Here is a 15,347-nt window from a genome sequence, read left to right on the forward strand (position 1 = left end):
ATACATGTCGATAATACAAAATTTGACAAATAATTTGTAATTAATGTTAAAAGTTTAGTTATTAATTTGCATAATCTTTTCCTTCATACATGTACACAAGGATAAGTAATTTCATAATTGATGTAAATTTATAAAGGAAGTATCTCGATTGCTCGTTAATGTAAAATACAGTATGTATATATATAAAAGAATGCGATATCGATACATATGGTGAGTTTCCATGCAATATGAATATATATAAACCATCTTTACGTATATTCGTCACTTCCTTGTTTGATGCGTCACAGATCAAAAATTATTTCAAATGGAACTTCGTGTTTAAATTTGAACTCAAGTAAGGTTAGCTGTATATAAACAACATACAATACGACGATACAATTGTATAAACGATTTTAATACCGGAAGACAAACTTAAACTTTCGTTCACACGATATTTATAATATATCATTTAATTATTTATAATTATTAATAAAATTAAATAAAAGGTCTTACATGATTTGGTACAGAAATTTCTGTATGGTTGGTTATTTTACATTTAAATATAACAAGTTTGAGGTTATGTTGATCTAAACAATACAACTTTGTTACCGCGTTATTACTCGATTATTTACGAAAAAGATTTGTGATTTAGACCTATTCAGTAGGAAGGAATGGTTTCTACTCGAGGGCCAAAATTTAAATTTTGTGATGGTGAAAAAGTCCTTTGTTATGAACCTGATCCTACGAAAGCAAAAGTATTATACGATTCTAAGGTATATTATGAAAATACAAGGTAATAAATACACAAAGTTTTTGTTATTTAATAACGTATAATTTTAGGTACTTGATGTTATAGTTAACAAAGATCAAAGGGGACGTAAAGCTGTTGAATATCTAATACATTTCCAGGTAAATAATAAATACTTGTGTGAAATATTATCTTACTTCTATATTTATATTTTAAATGAAATTCTCATATAAAATAATAGGGTTGGAATTCTTCATGGGATCGTTGTGTGACAGAGGAATATGTATTAAAAGACACAGAAGAAAATCGCCAACTTCAACGAGATTTAGCACAGAAAGCACAATTGCAATTGTATGTATGAAATTGTTTGTTAATGAAATAAATATTTACTTCACTTCCATGGAAAAATAATTTAATATAATAAAATTTCTTTTTATTTAATCATATATGAATAAAATGACAAACAGAGGAGCATATCTGTATCGAAGGGAGCGTAAGAAAAGAAGTCATAAATTATCCGAACGTTTAAATGAAACTGAAAATCAAGAACCAAGACGAAGGGCAAGAAGTGGTGGTAGCAGAGCAACATCTGCAACAACTGGATCATCAGAAGATGGCAGTTCAGGGCAACATGCCGATTATGATACCGAGGTATTACTTGTATATATATATCCAAATATATGTAAGAAATTTATTTATGTTATATCTGACAGAAATATTTATCTTCATTGTTAAAGGAAGTCATTACTGAAGAAGATACAGAAAGTAGTTCAGATTATGTTGGTGAAACAAGCGATGATGAAGACAGTGGTGGAGGTAGTCAATCTGGTGCCAGTGTAAAACCAGGAATTGATCTTGATATAGGCACTACTTTAAGAAGGATTTTGGACCAAGATTATGACTTGATAACTAATAAAAATAAGGTATTGTTTTCACATATTTTTAAAAATTACAATATGACTACGATCGAGAAAGTGTAATCTAAAATTTGAAAGTAACAAAAAGTAACATGAATTTTAGCTAGCTGTTCTCCCTGCACAACCTACTATTGCAAATATTTTAGAATCGTGGGTTCAACACTTTACGACAACACAATTAACAAACATTCCAGAAAAGCCGCAAAGGAACAAAACGAATAATACAATAGAAAAAACAATTAACGAAATAAACATATGCAGAGAAGTTGCTGATGGATTACGTATATATTTCGATTTTACATTACACGATCTCCTTTTATATAGACAAGAACAAGAACAATATTGTAATTTAAAGTCTTCTTTCTTATATACTGAGCATCCAACTCTTGTGAAAGAAGAACCAATTGAGTAAGTTTTAATATTTTAATTTATTGGAAATTAAATCTCTTGTAATCTCTCATAATTGGATGTCTCGCGTTTTTTATCACTTAAAATGTTTTGACTAATATTAGAAAAACAAAAAATATTTCTTGTAAAAGCAGTTTAATTGTTGTGGTTAATATAATTTTCAGAAACTCAGAAGTATTAGTTAAAGAAGAATACGAAGATACCGAGTACGCTCATTTACCACCATTTCAAGAACACGATCAAGAAATAGATACGTCGAAAGTGGTAGCAAACTCTAAACGAAGATTAAGATCATATAGAGTGAGTTCTATCGATGAAAATAAACAATTGAGGTCATACGAAGAAATTAAACAAGATACAGGAAATTTATCAAGGTGAGTTAAATTTTTACGGAAACAAATCATTTTTATATCACTTATATGATTACGAAATTGATGAGTTCTTTTTTTTTAGTATTGCAAGTACAAGTTCTCGTTGTTCTAGCCCACGCGGTGTAACGTTACGAATACCACCTGTTACATCTGCGCAAGTCAATGCTTTGCTTCAACAATCGAACAAATGGAGATTAATGCCTGAATCTGCAAAACCTGAAGGCCCTCCAAATCCTTCCACATACTATGGTGCCATTCACTTAACACGACTATTTGGTATGTAAAATATTTTTATCAAATATTTCTAAATAAAAAATAAAATAAAAATAAATAATTTTTTTTTAGTTAAGTTGCCAGACTTGCTTCAATTAACAGACATACCACATAAAAAGCTAAAGGTCCTTCTGAAATATTTGGATATGTTTCTTAGGTATGTATATATACTTATTTATTTATTTTTTAAATATTTTTGTTTTTTTCATGCAACTAACAAAATTGTCTTTAATGTTGTAGCCATTTAGAAATGCACAGAGAATGGTTCGGAGAACAATTTTATATGCAAGTTGAAAGCCAATTAATGTCTCAAGCAAGTAATTCTTAACATAATAAGAATAAGCAGCATACTTGCTTTATATTCGTTTACAAATATGATTGTGTATACATTATGTACGTATTACATAAGATGTACATCAAAGATGTATGTTTATGAATTCGGTATAAGTGATAAACTCTTTTGTATTAATTAACAAAATGCTTTCTTATATGCCTTCCATAATGAAATTTTAGCGTATAAATCCATTTACGTTAACAATACGAATAACAGACCACAGTTATGTGTATGAAGTAAAAGACCATGTGAATTAGATATTGTGGTAAAAGTGTAAATGAAATTTTGAAACTTATTAGGATAAAAAGTATATATTACGAAAGATTATATTTATAATTTTTTTTTAATAAAATATTTTTGATAAAATACCAATGTATGATTTAATATTCATATCACTAACATTTGTATGCCAGTAATATTTATTAATACAGAGAATCAACTATTTACAAGTAATTTAATCTACTAATAAATAATTTTAATTTAAACATAACCTATTTTCTCCTATTGATTTTTTACTGTAAAGAAATAAAATTGATATTCATTTTTAGCTAACAAATTCAATGAAAATAGTATATAATTGTGAATATAATTATTACTTGTATAATTCATGTATCATACAACTTGATAAGTACATATACATTTTTCAACTATTATTTTTAAAAAATACCTAATACACCAATATTCTTCACATTTTTACATACGTATTATCTCGCTATAGAAAACATTATGTGTGCTCGTGCGCGCGTTATCTATAGTACTATAGTTATTCGAGGACCAGTTTTAAAAAAGAAAACAGTATGGAACGCTTATTCCTATTTCTAACGATACAAGTTGTGTCGTCTATTGCCAAATTTAGAATATGCTGTCAAAACATTTAATTTCATATTATTGCAACAATCTTCAATCGTTTCAACTTATGTTACGCTTGTTATTTGCAAATATCCGGTACGCAATATTTACATTGAAAAATTAGTCAACGATTACTTTTATATTTAATTGAGACAATTTATTATTTTCTTACGCAATAAGTAAATGGGACTTTTGATGAGTATGTATATAAAATATATATTTTAAGAACATTTTTTAACACGTCGGCTGTCACGATGGCCATAAGTGATCCATATTACTAAATTTTTTAGAATGATTAAAACATGATCAATTTCATGGACTAACAAATTTTTAACCGTGTGAATGATTACGATAACAAAAAAATGTGCAAATATAATGATATTTTGCAAAAATTAAATTGTAAAGAAAAATATACGACAACTACGAAATGTACTGGCACATATCCTTATTTTCCGTAAAATATGGTACTAAATGATAAGAAATTTATTATAATTTAATCTGATTAATCATAATAATATATAAATGAAATAATAAATATAGTGGTGTACAAATATATTTTATAGCCACTTTGTAAAATTTGCATGGCAGTCAACGTGTTAATTAATATTATTAAATACTATATATTAATAATTATTTTAATATTATTAATACTTCATCAAAAAGTTACTTCTTTCATTCTTTATATTGAAAGTATTTTTCTTGTGGTTCTAAAACAATTAAAACTATTTTAAAGCATATCACCTACATACAAATACCCTGCTGTGTACCGCTTGAACGCGATCGTTTTTCGATCTCGGTCAAACTCGTACGTTCTCGGAACCGTTCACATTACAACAGTGTTACTGATAGGTATCAGCTGTTCTAGTAAATAAAGGACTGTGTTTCGATATGGACATCGACGAGAGTGTTACACAGGAAAATCAGGAAAATACAAATGGAGATGCGATTAAATTGGAAGAAAGAAACAATCGTTTGTCCGAAAGCTCCGAAAGAAATGAGGACTGGTATTATATGCCGGATTCCATACTCTTGAATATTTTTCAATATCTAACGCCAAGGGAGTTGACAATCGCTGGAGAAGTATGCAAATCATGGCACAGAGTTTCGCGCGACGAATTTCTTTGGAAAGATCTGCTCTATCAGACATATAAAATAGATCCAGACATCGGCATTATGCCAGGTTAACTTTATTGTATATTTATAAATTATTCAACATAGCAATAAACACAATTTTCATAGGATTAAAAATAAAAACGTACGAATTATGCAGTATAATTGGAAGTCATTTTTCATACTAATATTTATTTATATTCCTCTGTTTTCAATTTAATATATTAGGTATTTTGTAGGGAAAACATCTTGGTTAGGAGAATTTAAACGTTTAACGTATCATACACCACTCTTAGAAACAGAGGTACTTAAAGAACATTCTCACCAAGTCTTACATGTTAGCTTCTCGCATAATGGAAAGATGTTTGCCACTTGTTCAAAAGATGGATACATCTTCGTGAGTTATTTCTATTTTCTAATTATCTAATTCCTGTTTGTGTTTTATATTCAAAAACATAAGATCTGTTGTGTAATTTATCCTAGGTTTGGAAAAGTCAATATCCTGTCAGTGTAAAGTACCTTCATGATATGAAAACATTTAGTTGGAAATATACACAGTTTTCACAATTCAATTCTTCAGATACTTTGTTACTTGTTTCTGGTGTACACTTTGGAACACCTCTGAGCACTTCGGGTGAAATAGCAGTATTTAGATTAGCACGTAAGGATATCAAATTAGTTATATTTTAGAGTTAATAACAAAGGAAATATGTCATTAGTAATAATTTAATTTTGTTTATCATAGCTGGCTTTGGTCTTCAGTGTAGAGTAATAAATAAACCTTATGACATATTTGGAACATGGTACAGTGAACATTACCTTTTAAGTGGAAATTTATGCTGGTTGGCACATTTAGTTAGTACTAGTCTCCTATGGCTTAATAAGGCAAATCAAGAGACATCTAGTGAACATGTGCCTATTATGACACAACTGTTTAGGTATCATACATAACAAATAACTTTTTATAGTATGAAAACGATTTTTTAGACATAAATATACACAGATATTTTATATATTTTAGATTTTACAATGGTAATGCTTCATCAGTTCGAGCAATAATGGTAGCTAATTGTTTAACACCTGAACAAACTGAATCTAAAGAGCAAGAAAATCAGCCTTCATCTTCCAATGTTAAAGAAGAAAGGGGAAATCCACCAAGCCATAAAGATATTTCATCTACATCTTCTAGTGACAATTTAGAAGAAGAACCAGTTGTCCTTCGTCATGCATCATCCAGATTACAGTAAGCTAATTCAGCAAGATACATTTCTCATTTACACATTTCTTAATTTAAAGATATGTATTGAAAATGATTGATATGATTAACCAAAGCATGTACAAATAGATATAGTACATTGGAAGGTGGATTTATGAATTGGAAGAAACTTGGTGATGGTTTTGAATATGCTAATCCTATACAATATAATCAGGAATATAGACAAGTAGAAATGGAGAAAAAAGCACAGGAAAATGATAAAGAAAGCGACAATTCTCAGTGGGACGAAGAGAATGAATCTGGAGGTAAGTGAAACTTATTGCAAATTAATGATAGTAATATTTTTATATATAAATTTAATGGTATTTTACGGATAGAATCGTCTAATACGGAAGAAGGTGATAATGACGAGTTATCAAATAATTGTGAAAAATATCTTATTTTTACAACTGGATCCAAAACTTACACACCGCATCAAGTGGGTTTCAAGAGAATAAAAAATTTAAAGTTTCCTACACGATTAGATCCAGGACCGTCATTGCGTGAAAGAATAGCACAAAGAGAAAGAGAACGAGAAAGACAGAATTCTTACGCATTTTTTACCAATTGGTTGAATTATGAATCTGTAGCTGATCAATTTGATAAAGTAGATCACTTAATTGATTTGCATGGACACATTATAGGAATGGGACTTTCTCCAGATCATAGGTTGGTCATTTATGCTATAAGTATAAATTTATATATATTTTTATTTTTTATTATAAATAACGTATTACGCATGTTTGTCATTAGATATTTGTATGTAAATACAAGACCATGGCCACGAGGTTATGTTATTACAAATCCATTACAACCTCCTCCAATAGCTCAAGAAATCGATATACACGTAATTGATTTAGTAACATTAAAACAAGTTGGTACCATGCTAAGAGCTCATAAGGCATATACACCAAACAATGAATGTTTCTTTATTTTTCTTGATGTGTGCAATGAATATGTAGCAAGGTAAATTTATTAAAATATTTTATTTTAATGTTTATTCCGTTTGAGTTTAATCTGTTAACTCTAAATTATAATTATTAGCGGTGCGGAAGATAAACATGGCTATCTCTGGGATAGACATTATGGAGTATGTTTAGCCAAGTTTCCTCATTCTGATGTTGTTAATTCTGTTGCTTTCAACCCACGTGATCCTGAAATGTTAGTTACAACTAGTGATGATTATACTGTTAAAGTTTGGCGTAGTCGAGCTGTAGTTCGTTCACTGGGACTAAACGAAGATTCTTTTCGTAGAGGTATGGAAGTACGTAATAGGCGAAAGTTTCGAAAAAGTAGTTGTAACGTTGATTGACTAAAGACTATTAAGTTTCCAATTTAAATTTCTGTTTAGAGTTTTAAAAGATACATCAAATTACATTACTTCTATCTTCTATTTCAATTTGTAATATATTAATATCTCTATATGAATTTACAAATTCTATTTTCAATGAAATTAGGATAAAGAACATGAATGGTTACATATTTACAAATATGATCTATAGATGTTTATATATTGTTTTAACAATTAAGCTATATAATATACAATATTGCACATATTTTATTTATACGACATTACATATTTTTAATAACTGAAGAAAGTTTTATTTCTCTTTTACAATGGCGTTTATTGAAATTGAAATATTTATAATTTGTCTAATAAGAAAATCGAAAGCTGCTAGGTATTACGGAGGATCTGTTTGTGTGATTTTACTGTTTTTCAGTTTCTATCTAACTCCGTATGTACTTAAGGATAAATTACCTTCAGAGATAGGTTGTATATTTTTAAACATTTACAAAGTATGAGAGTAAGACTCTTCTAAACTTTCATGACATATTTTAATTGACAATATTTCGTGTTTAAATAATTTTCTGACTGATATCTTTAAATTAATTTAGAATAAGCTTTGATGGTACACAAGTGTTTAATATGTATAATTAGCAATTGCTAACACTGTTTTCATTAAAAAGTAACACAAAATTAAATGTTACAATAGTTTCGTGTCTATAAAAAAAGATAAAAAATGAAAAATTTTTTATTGTTTTATATACATATGTACAAACAGTGTATCATCAGAACTGTACAAACAACTATTTATAATTAATATATTCTCAGCTAGGAATTTACTTTAAATTAGAATAAAATCTACATTTTAATACCCATTATGATGTAATATAAAACTATTCAAAATGAAGATATTTCAATCACAAAGAAATACATATATGCAAATATTATAATAGCAAAAAAATATTTTAAAGGTATTATTTCCTATCATAAATATTTGACATATATGTATATCTGTTCAATTACTATATTAGAACAAGAGATATATATGTAATAGGTATACAATATATAATCAAAAACTATTCAAAAATCGTTGAAATTTATATTAAATGTTATAATTATTTAACATATATGTATATCTGTCCAATTATTATATTAGAACAAGAGATATATGTGTAATAGGTATACAATATATAATCAAAAACTATTCAAGAATCGTTGAAATTTATATTAAACGTTATAATTATTTCGTTAAGAATTTTAAATCTATTAATAAACATTTACAATACTTTCAATAATATTTTTGCAATTCATGTCTAAATTACTTTACAACTATCGAGAAGCTACAAGGTGGTATACATAATCTAAATTGAGTAATATAAAAATTATAATTAATTCTACTATGTTCAACGAAATAATGTATATATTTTTGCTTTTGAGTTATTTAGTGGTCACTATCATTGATAAATTCATTTTCAATCATATGCTATATAAACATTAAATCATGTAACAGCGATTAACCACGCTATTAATAAAAGTTTATATTTTCCTTTTCTCTCTTTTAAATGATATGCCTTACCAATGCTCTTATTATTAAGAATATAAATAAGTATTGTAAGTGTAACTTACAATATTTATTTAAGAATATCAACATTAGTAATAGGGATAATAATAATATAACTGTATTTAGAACTGATATTTCCTTGATATTTTGAATGTCCTATAAAATATAGAACTATATATTAATATACATATTATTATATATTTGACACCATATGAAATTGTATCCAAAATCACCTAATTTTCCATTTCCCATATCACATATCTTTCCATTTAAAGAAATTATTTATGTCATCAATATATTTATATAGATGCATTTACTACTGATTCTGCAAAAAAATGCGTAATAATTTATAAACAGTTTCCCTATATTATACAATTTACATAATTTTCTTTATAATTTTATTTGATAAAATTACCCGGAGTAGGAGATACTTCTTTAGATGTTTCTGCATTATGACGTGGAATCTTTTTGTGGGCATCTTTATGTCCATGACAATGTTCGCATTCATCATCACTATCTTCAGAACTACTTTCACCAAAACTTCTTGGCTTTTCATAGATACAACAACCTACAATATCATATATATATTATACATTTATATATGAATATAATTATGTTAATAATATTGTGTTAAATTTTAGATAGCACAGAATTTCACATTTAGATTTCTTTTTATTCATATGTTCATTATCCACTGTGCCTTGAGTCCATTGAACTTTCTTATTTGATCTTGGCTTTCTAAGACATAATCGAACAGTTGGTACATCCTGAAACAGAACAGAAACAAATGAAATATTTTTTATTTTCTACACTTATATGTATACATATTGGTAAGAAGTATAATTGTAATAAATGTTTATTTACAAATATATTTTAGATTTATTTTAGCTTGAATACATTAATTTTATAATAAACGATAGTTATATTAAAATTATATAATTAAATTATTTTATAAAAGTTTTTTTTTCAGAGTTAAATTATTAAGCTATTATATATATTAATACATTCTAAAAAATATTTTGTATCTTTTTTAAATAAAAAACATTTCTTCATTGCACAATTTTGGCTTTTTTTAAGATCTGTATTTTATCATCAGTATAGTTTAAAATATTTTTTAATATTTCAGTAGTATGTTGGCCTATCATAGGAGGAGCAGTTCGGACTTTATTAGTGGCATAACTATATGTTACAGCAGGACCAACAACTTTAATTTTCTTCCCTGTAGGATGTTCCATTTCTTGCACCAATTTTATGTGTTTTATATGAGGATCTTCAAAAACCTATAAAATTCTTTTGTATAAAGACTATTTTCAAGTTATTTTAGCACAACATTTATGACTTTGTACCTGTCTTATTGTATTTATTGGACCATAAGGGAATAAAGCACCTTTAAAAACAATTTCCCATTCTTTATTAGTTTTTGTTCTAAACTTTTCTCTAAGAATAGGTAATAATTCATTTCTATTTTTCACTCTAGCTTTGTTATCTTTATACTTATCTATTTCAGACAATTTTAATAATTGCATTCTTTTAAGTAAATCTAAGAACTGTGCATTACTGCCTGTTCCTACAGTCATATAACCATCCTTTGTATGAAAAGCTTCATAAGGTACAATACTTTCATGTTCTGAACCCCAACGTACTCCTTCTTTACCAGTATTTAAATAGTTTGATCCAATGTTGATTAAACTAGCAACTTGTGTTGATAGTAAATTACATTGAATCCACTGTCCTTTATTGGTTTTCATCCTCTGATATAATGCTGCTAGGATCGCACCATGGGCATATAAACCTGTTGCTAAATCAGTTACTGCTACTCCAACTTTACATGGTGACCCATCTTTTGGACCTGTTATATGTAACAAGCCTCCTATAGAAGCAGCAATCACATCGTATCCTGGTCTATTTGTGTAAGGTCCTTCATATCCATAACCAGTCAAAGAGCAGTATATAAGATGAGGAGCTACTTTAGAGATATCTTCGTACCCTAAGCCCATATTTTTTAATTTCCCTGGGACATAATTTTCCACTAATATATCAGACTTTTTTGCCAATTCATAAATTACATCTCTACCTTCCTTGAGATCAATACATATACTTTTTTTGTTTCTATTAACAGAAAGAAAATAAGTTGCTTCTTCAGTTCCTTCTATAAATGGTGGACCCCATTTTCGTGCGTCATCTCCAGTACCTGGTTTTTCAATTTTCAAGATTTCAGCACCAAGATCACCAAGAATCATGGTACAATATGGTCCAGCAATAATTCGAGTCAAATCCAAAATACGAATTCCGGACAAGGGTGATTTATTATCTGCAATACTTGTACATGTATGCCTTTGAGTTTTGATGTTATATATATTAAGTAAATGCTTTGTTTTTATCCATTTGAACATGAAAGCAGACATTGTGTGCTTTTTAGAAATATTAGTTGATTTTGCAAAGAATTTTTATTATTCACTACTATAAATATATATACAATTTCACTGAACTATTAACTAAAATCACCAAAAAAATTGAACTGTGTGGTATTGTTAACATAACACTTTTGCACTGATAACACTTATCACTTGTACTGTATCTGATATGTCGTAGACATATGAAAAACTATCTTTTTTAGATTCAAACAATTCCTATCACATTGAATTCATTATCAGACTGAAGTAATGACGTAGGTATTCATAATAGAAATAAGCATACCTGAGATGCAGAATCTGTGACATCTGTTTCTAAAACAGTTTCTGTTTGTATTTGAGTAACTGTTTGCTCAGATGTTACTGATCTCTCCATTTGGGATGTATTTTGTACGAATTTGCACAGAGAGAAATATAATTTAACGAGAGTCGATATTGCGATTACTTCGTACTGTCATCATTCGTAATCTAACAAAAACGACGCCATGTTTAGAACTACTACAGTTTGTTTACTATTTCTATTTATAATATATATTTAAATATAACAAAATTTTCTTCATTCGTATATCATAAATAACATGATTTGCACATATGTTTTTGTGCTATATTTTACTCATATTTATTCATTCATTATTATAGTTGAAAATATGTATTAAAAATAATCTTGAACATGATATATTAAATTCGAAAATAACAGAACAATTTACTACGATGAAGTATCGTTAAAGGTAATAGAGCCTTTGATATGCGTTATAAATATCGATATATATTCGTACAATATATTTCAATTATTCTGCAAATAAATATCTCGTAATACTTGTAACTATCATCCGTAGAGATGAACAATTTTGCTAAACTGCCGTAAAGCGAATGTATGTGTTGTCGATGCATTTGTACGATTTCATATAAATACTTGAGGTCTAATGCCCAATTTTACAGAAAAGTACATTTCGAAGTCAATATCGGCGATTAAGGTTTCTTCGATTAATGTAATATCTTTTAAGACACTATGAATATGGAGGTAAAACTTGATTTCTCAAATTGTAAATAGGTTATACTATTACACTTGAGTCTAATTAAGTACTTTGAAGTATATGTATGATAGTATTTTAATAATCACAATTTTATTTATTTTTAGCCAGTTACCAAAGTTCCTTTGCCATTAGAACCCATAAAATCAAATCATGTGGAAGATAGAAGATTGTGGGTGGGCAATTTAGATTTAAGGATTAATGAGTAAGTATTTACTCAGATTAATCAAACTATACTTTTTTAGCATGATAGTTTTATTATTTGAAAGTAATATAATTTTTTTGTGTGATGAAAATATCTGAAAAAACTAACTCTTTATCTGTTAACTGGTACCAACTCCTAAAACTTGTCCAAAGACATGGAACGATCGAAAAGTTCGACCTCTTGTTTCATCGATCAGGTCCACAAGCTGGTCAACCTAGAGGTTATGCATTTGTTACATACAAAACTATTCAAGATGCTAAGACAGCCAAAGATGCTTTACATAATTTAAAAGTAGGATCAAAAAACATCATTGTGAGATGGGCACACAGTGTGACAGAGGTAATTATTAAAATGGTGCTATTGAAATATTGATCTTTACAAGTTTCTTGCTAAAAAACTGATACTAAAATCTTTAAACATATTAAGTTTACATCAATAAATTAATATTGTGTTGTAAACTGAATATTACAATATTAACAACATTTCTTCTTTTTAAGTCTGATATGGATAAGCCAAAACCAAAAATAGATATACCTGCTTTAGCTGGAGCTAAGAAAGAAGATAAAAGAATTAGGTAAGTTTATGTTTATAAATATATTAAGATGAAAGTACATTTTAATGTCTATTATTAAATGTTACTATAATTTTCTTAATAGTCGTGAAACAGCAATTCAAGCTATAGAAGCAAAATTGAAACTGATGAAGGAATCGGAAGAAGAATTTGAATTGAATAAGCCTTTAAATGGATCACCTGTAATACAATTGTATCAAAAACCAGAAAATCCAAAACCGTCCACGTCAACCCGTTATCATAATCGAAGCAATCATTATCACAATAATAAGCCATATAATCGTCATAAACCAAGAAGATAATTTAAATTATTTTTTTTCATTTATAGTGTTATAATTAAAGATAATCAATTCATTTTTATTAATTAACATTTGTTCCATGACTGCGTATAGTTGGCATATTTATATTATTTATAATTTCTCTTTAAGTAATGTCTCTGTATTAAGTCAATTTTTTTTATTATAAAGTCTTATATTTTTTAGTTAGTCTTTTTTAATCTCTTTTTTTACTATCAACATGATTCCTACAGTGACGCGATTGCACATTAGATACAGAAGTATCTTAATTCACTAACAATGTAATGCTTAATATGTACATCAATGTACACGTATTTTCATAATCTATAATATCTTTTTATATAATAAACAAATATATACTTTAAATACATATTTTATTGTAATGCAAAACATGATCATTTTTTATTTAATATTAAGTAACTAGAAACAAAAAGCTATTAATTACCAAAATTAAATAAACATGATACTAAATGTTTTCTTTTTGCTATAGTAAGTTTTATTTTAACCATAATGCACTCATTAAAGCAAAATTATATTTCCCCTGTATTTTGCTTTCTTATATATTTTCCACGCATGTGATATGGCAGAGGTACTATAGCAGGACATGGTATTTGACCAGGTATTACACACATACAGCTTCTAGGACAGCCAACGCCAAAATTAGCAGGATTATCTCTCTTTTTTTTCGATATACTTTCTTCTTCCTGAACTTTCAGTGATTTACAAATTACATTTTGAAGATGATGTAATATATCTTCTTTAGATTTGCTATCTACATCGATTAACATAGTGTTTCCATTCTCTGTATAAAATTAAGAAAAGATAATTTTTTAAATCTAATATTTTTAAAAATATGAAATATGTTTATTAATATCTATAAATTTGTTAATGTTAGAATAAAAAATTCACTTAAAAATATACACTACAAAAAAGCTATTAAATTATTATTTTTAAAAATTTTAATTAAAACCATATATGTGTATATATATATAAAAGTTTTTACCACATAACATACCATAATAACATTTTATAAAAGGTGTCGGTGTCATATTTTTAAAAGTGATAATTTGCACGTTTGGATTTTTATATTGAAGTTGTGATAAATGCCAAAATACAAACTGCCTAAATATAAATCAGACTTGTTATAAATATTTTAACTATTTTCTAAATAGTTTTATGAAAATAATGTAAGACTTACCTAGCACCATTATGATGTTCTCCATGTGTATTATAATTAACAGAAAATATTTGTATTTCATCTTTTAAAATTAATTTGCCAGAATTTAAATAGTTTAATGTTCTTCGTATAGGTGCTCTACCAATCATAAACGGCATTTTTACTACTTGTTAATTAAACACGTGTAAAACAATAACTTAATCCTTTATTGCCTCTCTTTTATATGCATATACATTAAATATGACCTAAAACAAAATAGTTTTAGATACAGTTATTTTATTAATATTCTACATTCCATTTAAGTAAGAAATATGATATAGTTTAAATATGCAATTAATAAATATTTTTAATAAGAAAAGTATTTTTGATTTACGTTTACCGTCCCTTAACAAAGGTTGATAATGTTTACTCTTCTACTACAGTAATATTTTATAAGTCCTTCTTTAAATCATGTATATGAATATTACGGTGATAAAATCTAAAAAATTTTTTGGTTATGTATCTTTATTTGTATGTTTATGTGTAGTCTTATCATTCATTAGTATATATACTATGTATACGTGGTT

The 15,347-nt window shown here is 27.3% G+C and overlaps 5 protein-coding genes across 15 annotated transcripts; 3 read left to right on the forward strand and 2 right to left on the reverse strand.

Annotated features, from left to right (window-relative positions):
* Window positions 1-290: 290 nt before the first annotated feature.
* LOC122571050 (male-specific lethal 3 homolog) lies at window positions 291-3,398 on the forward strand. Of its 3 annotated transcripts, XM_043734252.1 has the most exons (11): window positions 291-334; window positions 642-752; window positions 820-888; window positions 969-1,078; window positions 1,195-1,378; window positions 1,465-1,650; window positions 1,748-2,052; window positions 2,217-2,426; window positions 2,506-2,699; window positions 2,769-2,853; window positions 2,937-3,398. In XM_043734252.1, the coding sequence occupies exons 2-11, from the start codon at window positions 651-653 to the stop codon at window positions 3,022-3,024; spliced, it is 1,533 nt and encodes a 510-aa protein (XP_043590187.1). In that variant the 5' UTR covers window positions 291-334; window positions 642-650; the 3' UTR covers window positions 3,025-3,398. The 3 variants fall into 3 exon arrangements, with proteins under 3 accessions (XP_043590187.1, XP_043590188.1, XP_043590186.1); XM_043734253.1 differs by lacking the exon at window positions 291-334 and having other exon boundaries at window positions 366-752; window positions 2,536-2,699; XM_043734251.1 differs by lacking the exon at window positions 291-334 and having other exon boundaries at window positions 367-752.
* Window positions 3,399-3,547: 149 nt separating this feature from the next.
* Window positions 3,548-8,257, forward strand: LOC122571049 (F-box/WD repeat-containing protein 5). Of its 3 annotated transcripts, none has more exons than XM_043734248.1 (10): window positions 3,548-4,078; window positions 4,745-5,059; window positions 5,229-5,386; window positions 5,473-5,650; window positions 5,735-5,927; window positions 6,011-6,232; window positions 6,335-6,510; window positions 6,583-6,913; window positions 6,998-7,210; window positions 7,289-8,257. In XM_043734248.1, exons 1-10 carry the CDS (start codon window positions 4,063-4,065, stop codon window positions 7,554-7,556), a joined length of 2,070 nt encoding a protein of 689 aa, XP_043590183.1. In that variant the 5' UTR covers window positions 3,548-4,062; the 3' UTR covers window positions 7,557-8,257. The 3 variants fall into 3 exon arrangements, with proteins under 3 accessions (XP_043590183.1, XP_043590185.1, XP_043590184.1); XM_043734250.1 differs by having other exon boundaries at window positions 3,548-3,975; window positions 4,729-5,059; XM_043734249.1 differs by having other exon boundaries at window positions 3,549-4,078; window positions 4,729-5,059.
* A 1,780-nt stretch (window positions 8,258-10,037) lies between these two features.
* LOC122571052 (succinate--hydroxymethylglutarate CoA-transferase) lies at window positions 10,038-11,982 on the reverse strand. Of its 3 annotated transcripts, none has more exons than XM_043734258.1 (3): window positions 11,788-11,982; window positions 10,437-11,409; window positions 10,039-10,370 (listed from the first exon to the last, which is right to left on the reverse strand). In XM_043734258.1, the coding sequence occupies exons 1-3, from the start codon at window positions 11,808-11,810 to the stop codon at window positions 10,140-10,142; spliced, it is 1,227 nt and encodes a 408-aa protein (XP_043590193.1). In that variant the 5' UTR covers window positions 11,811-11,982; the 3' UTR covers window positions 10,039-10,139. The 3 variants fall into 3 exon arrangements, with proteins under 3 accessions (XP_043590191.1, XP_043590193.1, XP_043590194.1); XM_043734259.1 differs by having other exon boundaries at window positions 10,437-11,401; window positions 11,788-11,926; XM_043734256.1 differs by lacking the exon at window positions 11,788-11,982 and having other exon boundaries at window positions 10,038-10,370; window positions 10,437-11,781.
* Window positions 11,983-12,078: 96 nt separating this feature from the next.
* Window positions 12,079-13,921, forward strand: LOC122571056 (probable RNA-binding protein 18). 4 transcript variants are annotated; one of them, XM_043734272.1, is made up of 6 exons: window positions 12,079-12,229; window positions 12,441-12,522; window positions 12,640-12,737; window positions 12,863-13,076; window positions 13,235-13,311; window positions 13,394-13,921. In XM_043734272.1, the coding sequence occupies exons 2-6, from the start codon at window positions 12,511-12,513 to the stop codon at window positions 13,608-13,610; spliced, it is 618 nt and encodes a 205-aa protein (XP_043590207.1). In that variant the 5' UTR covers window positions 12,079-12,229; window positions 12,441-12,510; the 3' UTR covers window positions 13,611-13,921. The 4 variants fall into 4 exon arrangements, with proteins under 4 accessions (XP_043590207.1, XP_043590204.1, XP_043590205.1 ...); XM_043734269.1 differs by having other exon boundaries at window positions 12,092-12,229; window positions 12,338-12,522; window positions 13,394-13,915; XM_043734270.1 differs by lacking the exon at window positions 12,079-12,229 and adding an exon at window positions 12,233-12,373.
* A 156-nt stretch (window positions 13,922-14,077) lies between these two features.
* LOC122571057 (probable 28S ribosomal protein S25, mitochondrial) lies at window positions 14,078-15,309 on the reverse strand. Of its 2 annotated transcripts, none has more exons than XM_043734275.1 (4): window positions 15,161-15,309; window positions 14,803-15,026; window positions 14,620-14,726; window positions 14,078-14,406 (listed from the first exon to the last, which is right to left on the reverse strand). In XM_043734275.1, exons 2-4 carry the CDS (start codon window positions 14,937-14,939, stop codon window positions 14,135-14,137), a joined length of 516 nt encoding a protein of 171 aa, XP_043590210.1. In that variant the 5' UTR covers window positions 14,940-15,026; window positions 15,161-15,309; the 3' UTR covers window positions 14,078-14,134. The 2 variants fall into 2 exon arrangements, with proteins under 2 accessions (XP_043590210.1, XP_043590209.1); XM_043734274.1 differs by having other exon boundaries at window positions 15,155-15,302.
* Window positions 15,310-15,347: the final 38 nt, after the last annotated feature.

This window comes from Bombus pyrosoma, linkage group LG9 (assembly GCF_014825855.1).
Source record: "Bombus pyrosoma isolate SC7728 linkage group LG9, ASM1482585v1, whole genome shotgun sequence".
NCBI lineage: Eukaryota > Metazoa > Arthropoda > Insecta > Hymenoptera > Apidae > Bombus > Bombus pyrosoma.